Genomic DNA, 8,278 nt, shown 5'->3' on the forward strand with positions numbered 1-8,278 from the left:
AAAATGTGGGATTTTGCAGACTTTACCCAGAGTTAGGATAGAGAGAAATGGGTGATGGGATTAAGTAAGGTTATCATTGCTGACCACAGCTTTTACACATAGCTGATCACGAGTGTCCTGAGTTTGCTAAGATCTGACCACTGGAATAATCGTTTTGATAGAAGTGCTGCTGTCAACAAGCTCTAAGCTTAAACAGACTAGAATTTTGGAAAGCCAAAGTAGATACATTCTAAAAGCAATCACTATTGCTTTTGGTTTTCCAAAAATGTTACTTTTGCCTTAATACATTTCACTTTACCATGTGAAATAATCTCATGTTTTACATTTGGTTTCAACCTCGCACCCAGGGGAAATTTCGTAATACATTATTGTAGTAAGAAATTCATGAGATTTTCGAAAATAGACGTGGGGTGCGACGATGTTTTGGTTTAAGAGTGTGTGTTACCTTAATGTGAAATAACCTCGTGTTATATTTTGTGCTAAGGGTGTATGTTACCTGTTGGTTTGTGTTAAGGGTGTATGCTACCTATCGGTTTGTGTTGAGGGTGTGTGTTACCTATAGGTTTGTGTTGAGGGTGTGTTACCTATTGGTTTGTTTTAAGGGTGTATGTTACCTATCGGTTTGTGTTAATTGATGTATCATCCTACCTATCTGTTTGTGTTAAGGGTGTATATTACCTTACTGTGAAGTTAATTTAATGTACAATATTTCTTATTCAGGGTATAAATTCATGTGTTATATTTTTGTTAAAGGCTGTATGTGACATCACTGAGATTTAATATTATCAATGTAGTGTTTCACAAGAGTTCTAATTTATCTTTTATGCGTGATTTGATCATACTATAAGTCGAAACAATCGCCAACACAAAAGCGGATTGTATGTTGATAATGTTATTTGGATGTAATGATAAAGATAGCTAATCTGTGGTTATAGGTATATCGATGATACCTACAATTATCTCATCACGTTGCGTATACATCCATATCAGACATTTGCTAGTCGTGTTAGTAATTGAGTTGTTAGGGGGCAATTTTCAATGCATATTTCTAAACGGGTGCAGTATTCATGAAACCTTTCAAATGTTCAAGCAGGAAAGCTGTGCGCAACCACACTTCCTTTAAACCCACTGAAATCACGCAATATCAGTTAAAACAATAACAACAACAACAACAACAAATAATATCAAAAATAATATCTCACTTGAATTTAAGTCTTTCGAAATTCATCCAAATTAATGAAAAATAGTAATTACGATATTCAGAAATGGCAACCTTATTGTAGTTATTCAGTAAAAGTTATTAAAATCAATACTTTGCTGACTTCATACAGAACAATCGCCAATACTTCCGTTGGCCATTATAAAAAAAAAAAGACAATTCCGGGAATACCATGCAAACCGAGATTTGTTTCAGCGTTTATATAGCCTAATGTTCGTCTTTTGCCCGCTTCCTGGTAAGAGATAAACAACACACTTGTAACGATTTGTACATAGTATCGATTCTTCCATGTTTAAATAGGTAAGTACGCAATCTTCTTCTCAGAAATATATTACAAAAATGCTGATCTAATTTTATCAAACAAGTTAAATAAGTGAGCACGTTGTTCTGCTAGATTCAGTACTGGTTAGTCGTATGTAATTTGTAAACGGTGACGGTGCATTATTTACGGTTTTTTTTTCAGTAAAAGTTGTCGCCCTTGCCTTTTGCATCATACGTATACGGGTGCTTGTGTTATTTCAGCTGATCACCATTGTGTGTCAAACAGTGGTTCACTCAGTCCTGGAATGTATGTCCTTTTCTTTAAACATCGCCACCTGGGGCCAGGATTGTCTAAAAATAAGAATTAAGGGACAAGGGAATATGTCTACACCCGATCCGTAGCCTATTCGGACAGCGTGAAATGTCCCATCGGGCGATAATATATAGTTACCATTTTTTCACTTAAATGATTTTCGCTCACACAGTCAGTCAGAGCTTGACAAAGATACCAGTCGGCCTTGAAACGTTACGACACTCGTACGCATTGTTACGTATACTGTTTGTCAAAAGATAAGCCTTGAATATTACGTTGGTTTAAACAAGTTTGACATATACTTAAGTGGAATCATTAAAATACCCTTCTCTATGGCAAGCTATTTGAGCTTTATTTGAATATTTTTAGTGCAGATATCTCTTAGTCAGTTAATTATTTAGTGATTAATTATTAGACTATAATTATGTATTCAAAATAGATATATACAGTATGTAGGCCTACTAATCTAAATATCTCTTTTTCAAGTACAGATATTTCCATTTGTTAATACAAATATCTCTATTTTATACATTAATACAGATGTCTATTTTGAATACAGATATCTCTCATTTAAATAACTAGATATATATCTGAATAAAATTGTTTAAAAACCGGAACGCCTGGCATACTCTTCGAAAAACATACCTCACCGACTGCTATGCTTACTTAAAGCTAAGCTTTCCGTGCAGTTCACTTTAACCTGATATTTGTTTAGTTCATTTCCCATACCATCCCGACTATTTTTTTATAATCAGGAATTGATGTACGTGTAGTGGTATAAGTCCTCGCTTTTGTGCACAGAATGTGAAGATCGCAAGGGCGACTCCACGTAAACAGAATAGGATTACAATTAGCGTTAGATACACATTATGATGCCAAAAGGTCCAAGGACAAGGACACACACTTGACAGCACAGACCGGTCCGTTTCTCAGCTTCCCGAGAAACAAAATTACATAGGTAGGGAGCGTCGAACCACGCATTTATGCCCCCCCCCCCCCCCCCCCCCCCCTCTCCCCCTCCCCCGATAATAAAACTTTATAACGATATAGGATATAGCGAAAAATATGTCAATCTCTCATTACAAATCGGAACAGGGGTTACAATTTAATAAATTCGTGATCATTGGGTACAGCAGTCGAGACAATTCCGCAGTCCGATTGGCACCTCTTTGCACACCTTTTGCAAAACATTTTATATAGAACACACACTCGTCTTAAACCTGATACTAGATACCGTATTCAATATTCATTTTTTCCCCATTCAGTCTACAGTAAGCAGAACTTATGAAGTAGACTTGCTGTTTGTTTTAGATTTAAAGTTCCGGAGTTCGCCAATTTTTGGGAATGTGCTTGCCAACAAATAAATGAAAAACTAAATGGATGAAGTGTTTTTTGAGCACTTGGCAGTGAAGAGATGTATTGGGGAAAGTTGGGGATAAAATTTATGCAATGTGTTAAACTAACAAAATTGTCCATTTTCAAAATACAATATGTAGTTATATCATTCATTAATTTGATTTAAAGAAATATCGTCATGAAGTACATGTAACATGCTTTATTTCCGTATTTATGATGTTGCTATTGTTTCATTTAAATATCCCCTTTTCTCTCCCCATCTGTTAGGAAACGCTTCAAGCAAGTTCATAGAAAATGACATCACAAGACCAGAAGCCCAAGCCCGAGTTTTATCGGAGAGTTCTGCCTGATGGATGTATCGCCTTTTCGTCCACAGAAGGTAAAGAGATCTTCAAGGAGGCTCTCGTGTCGGGTCACATGTGTTGCTATTTCAAAATGGCGGCACAGTTTAGTACTCAGGCAGAACCAGCTTTTTGTGGACTTACGACTCTTGTCATGATTCTGAACGCTCTCGAGGTGGATCCGGGGAAAATCTGGAAGGGCCCCTGGCGATGGTACCATGAGGACATGCTAGAATGTTGCGTATCTTTACAAACCATAAAAGAAAAAGGAATAACCTATGATCAGTTCGTTTGCCTGGCTGCTTGTAATTCCCTCGAAGCTGAATCAACAAGGATCGACGATTCCGCATCACTGGAAACATTTCGAGATCACGTGATCAGGCTAAGTAGACAAGATGACCGATTCATCGCTTTATCCTATAGCAGAAAGACCCTTGGTCAAACCGGGGACGGTCACTTTTCTCCCGTTGGAGGCTATCATCCGGGTAGAGACTTGGTATTGGTGATGGATACGGCTCGGTTCAAGTACCCTCCACACTGGGTTCCACTTGCTACTATTTGGGAAGCCATGAAGCCTCTCGATAAAAGCACAGGTAAGTTATTGTTTAGGTTCAAGCACAGGTAAATTATTGTTTAGACTGATGCACAGGTAAATTATTGTCTTAAGCACGGATTAGTATTGTTTTAGGTCACCTAGGGCGGAAGTATTGGCACAAAAGAGGAATTATCGGGAATCTGTTCGAATCCTTCTGTATCATATGGCTTAATATTTTGTGATAAATTTTTGTTTGAAATATTATTTGATAAAAGAAGGCTCAATGTTGTATTACCATAGGTTCTGGCTCCACAGGGGCGGAGGGAATGGTCACGGTAGGGGAAATTATTTTTCTTCCTTATGGATTAAACTGTATTTTGATCAAATTTGGTCCGACCCTCCTTTGGCGACGGGAGCTAAATATTGTTTTACTCAACAGATTTTCTAGAAAACATCTTTGGAATCAGAAAACTAAATATTATCTAAGGGAAAGAGTTGACTCCCTTCAGTGATACTCTGAGATATATACCAAATTGGGAAACTATTTGCAATACAACCTAAATGAAAGTGTATTGCCAGAACCACTATACTATTCCGGTGAGCGATCTAGGTGTTCTGGGCCTTTTGTTTTTACTAACGCACACAGAGCTTTGGACTTTTGAATCTCATAATAGATGATCAAATATGAAGATTCCTTTCTGATGTAAAATTGATAATGTTTTTTCAAAGTTTTAAATACATACATGTTACATACATGATTCATGTGATTATCATACAATATTGATATAGATATGTGCGAAGATAAGTATACAGTACTGTGCAGTGTACTATGGCCCAGTTAACCTTGTTAGTATTTTATCACCTGGACCATCAGTATGTTTATACGTATGTCGTCAGTGGTCTACACTACGTCCTCTAAGGTCATGTATGTGTTTAATATGTAGTATCAATTCGTTTACAGGCAAGTCGAGAGGATATTGTATTGTGTCTAAAATCCACAAGGATGGTTCATTACGTTTATTCAAACTGTCCAATTCCTTCAACGTCTTTCTACCATGTGCCTGTACCAGCGGTGTCTCAACGTTCGTATACAAATGGCGAGAATGCTTGACAAAGGATGTGGTAGCTATGTCATCGGCTCACACAGATCATGTTAAACCTTCTGACAACATGGCCATCTATGAGCGAGTTGTTCCTTCGTTACTAAACAGTGCCGGATGCATTGCGCAGAATGAATGCATTCTCACTACATTCATGGATTTAGCGAATTTTTCAACCGAGCACCATGCATTGAAAAAGTCTTTGTTACAACAGATCGAATGTTTAGAGCTTTACAGCATTGTCCAAAGCGTTTTAAAGAGCGCAACTTCTCGTTCCTGTTTAAATATAGGAAGTGAGGGAGAGAACAAAGTCATGACATCAGACGGAGGATGCTGTGGGATGTCTTCTTCAAAACGTACGAAAATCTCAGATGCCACTTTGCTTCCGGCGCATTTTATTGCAGTCTTTATTCTGTGTTGGCCGTACGAACTGTACAAAGTCACAGGAACGGTGACAGTTGGAGACAAGATGGATTCATACGTCACCAAATGGATGGAAAGTACAACATCTAAAGAGATCAAAGATGAAATATCGCAGCTCAAAAGACAACTCTTGGTGTTGTTAAAAATGCGCTCGACAAACTTGCGCCAGTGTGACCCAGCTACTTCACGCAGCAAACCGTGTATGACCACTACACTATGTAGCGTGGACAAGTAATCACAGCCATACTGAGTAAAATATCAGCTGCTGTATCTACTTAAATAAAGAAGGTTTGTCTAAGGAATCATTGCAGAAATTGTGAATGACATACAGGTGAATGACACATTCAAATGTAAATAAGAAGTAAATACAATGCTATGCTGAGTATTGATTGGATTGTGCCATATCGCTTTTTCGTCGTATATAGTCTCATAAGTAATATTGGGAAATGAAGACATTAATAGAATAATACATGAATAAAGGGGCTGGTGAAAACGCGATTTGAAATTCAATCTAAATATTTTAATGTACGAGAGAAAAAAACCTTCGAATAAGTGCGCATGTTCTGACTCGGTGCTACTAATCGTTTAGAGTTTAAATTTAATATGTAGGATAGATATCAGTCGCTTACTACATTGTTTACTATAAATGGTAGTAGTGGTCTACTACTTTCCTTCTATGTGACATACCTTAAGTAAGTTGATTAGACTGATTTAATCAATTGGTTTTTCCTCGAAAAATTGAATGCGGAGTAAAAATTACTAACAATGATACGGATTTATGAATATTTGGAGAGCAAAAACTGACGCTAAATAACTGTTTCGAAAGAATGACGCGAAGAGGTCAAAACCAGTAACTGAATTTTGTTGAAAATTTCCTGCATCTTTCACAACATTTTCTTCGCATTTATATGTCGATTTATGGAAATTTTCTTAGCTTAGAGAGTAACTTGTATTAAACACATGTACGGTTAATTTCCCTTCAAACGGTAAGAACATTTCACTGGTTGGACAATATGAACTTGTATCCAAATTAAATACCACATGTTAGATTATAGTGTTATCAGATGTATTTCCCAATAAACTAATACAATTTAATTTGCTGTTTTATTTTTCCAAATAAATGTTTACTTTGTTGGGGTCTACATGCTTTTGAGGCAATATTTGATAAACTCATTGGTTTTTCTAGTGATAAAAAGCGTTACCATACCATTGACTATGTTGTGGATCCCTATATGAAAATCTGAAATTTCAAAAACGCCGCATCAGATATAACATTCTATACTGCCCATTCTCTGGTTTTTGCAAGATAGAATCGGGGTTCACGTCAGTCTTGTATACGTGCGGAGTTCTGATTTGATGTAAAATAAAATGATTGAAGAGCAATAATAGGTTAATGATAAGTGTTTTTGATATTGGCCTAGTAATTACCCCAAGGTCTGACAGATGAATCTGTTCTGCAAGGTTTCCCGTTCTTTACCTTGTGAGTAAAACTATGAATGGAATGTAGCATCGGGATCGGTTACTATTGAAATCTGGAACCAACCAATAAACTAGCTATTCGTGATTTGTTGATGAGGTCGTGAAACTCTTGATTTTGATTAGCCAGTTTTGATGTGTGGAACCAACCAATAAACTAGCTATTCGTGGTTTGTTGATGAGGATGATGGAACACTGGATTTTGATTGGGCAGATTTGATGTGTGGAACCAACCAATAAACTAGCAATTCGTGATTTGTTGATGAGGATGGTGGAACTCTTTGATTTTGATTGGCCAGTTTTGATGTGTGGAACCAACCAATAAACTAGCTATTCGTGGTTTGTTGATGAGGATTATGGAACACTTGATTTTGATTGGGCAGATTTGATGTGTGGAACCCAACCAATTGGTTAGCTGTTGAGGAGGATAGCGATACCCTTGGTTTTGACCAAGTTGTTTTTTTTATAAGAATGCTTCCATTTTACCGGGATTAAAAAATAAATAAATAGTGATTGATTGATTTATTTATTTTTAATTTTTGACTACATTGTACTTTAGAAATCAAATGCGAGTCTTTTGACTTTAATTGCCATAAATATTGCTTAAATATGTTCGAAATGTTTGTATGGCGCAATATATGTAACTTGAAATATCTTGACATATTTCGTAGCTTCGGTAATTGTGTATCTAGAGCCCCAAGTTGTAATGCTAACTCTTTTACTCACTCTGCTCGTCGTTCAGCCGAACCATTATTATAATTCAGTTAATTATAATTATACCTTAGTCGTACACTTATTATTTAGTGATACCTCGATCTTAGTTGTACTAATCAACTATTAAACTTTTGTTTTATGGTACCAATCATTGAGCGGTACCGCCACCACTATTAATTTAGTATTTAATCTTATTCTTATATACTGTTTAATCTTATAATATTTTAAATAATTTTTGTATATTTCAAGTCCGAAATTCAATAAAATTAACAGCTGTTTTTCAGAAAACTTTTTGCAAATCATCATAAATATCTCCTCAATCTGAAGAAAACCCAAAAAGGAGAAACTATTCAAATTCACTTTCATAGTCAATGTTAGATGGTTCACTTTCCGCTGTAAATATCGATTGACCAGATACTAGTGGTATTGTTTCGTTACATTGACCAGCTACTAGTGGTATTGTTTCGTTAGATTGACCAGATACTAGCTATAGTGGTATTGTTTCGTTAGATTGACCAGCTACTAGTGGTATTGTTTCGT

At 36.3% G+C, this 8,278-nt stretch overlaps 1 protein-coding gene across 1 annotated transcript; it reads left to right on the forward strand.

Annotated features, from left to right (window-relative positions):
* The first annotated feature begins 1,426 nt into the window (after positions 1-1,426).
* On the forward strand, positions 1,427-7,542 carry LOC117327503 (glutathione gamma-glutamylcysteinyltransferase 2-like). Its single transcript, XM_033884530.1, has 3 exons — positions 1,427-1,519; positions 3,417-4,083; positions 4,987-7,542. Exons 2-3 carry the CDS (start codon positions 3,444-3,446, stop codon positions 5,781-5,783), a joined length of 1,437 nt encoding a protein of 478 aa, XP_033740421.1. The 5' UTR covers positions 1,427-1,519; positions 3,417-3,443; the 3' UTR covers positions 5,784-7,542.
* The last annotated feature ends 736 nt before the right edge of the window (positions 7,543-8,278 follow it).

The sequence above is a fragment of the Pecten maximus genome, chromosome 5 (genome assembly GCF_902652985.1).
Source record: "Pecten maximus chromosome 5, xPecMax1.1, whole genome shotgun sequence".
Classification (NCBI taxonomy): Eukaryota; Metazoa; Mollusca; class Bivalvia; order Pectinida; family Pectinidae; genus Pecten; species Pecten maximus.

Bases quoted from the DNA above. Each gene is read 5' to 3' on its own strand.
- LOC117327503 (XM_033884530.1), top strand. From the start codon at position 3,444: ATGACATCACAAGACCAGAAGCCCAAGCCCGAGTTTTATCGGAGAGTT. The intron at 4,084-4,986 runs GTAAGTTATTGT...ATTCGTTTACAG, and splicing joins GCCTCTCGATAAAAGCACAG to GCAAGTCGAGAGGATATTGT.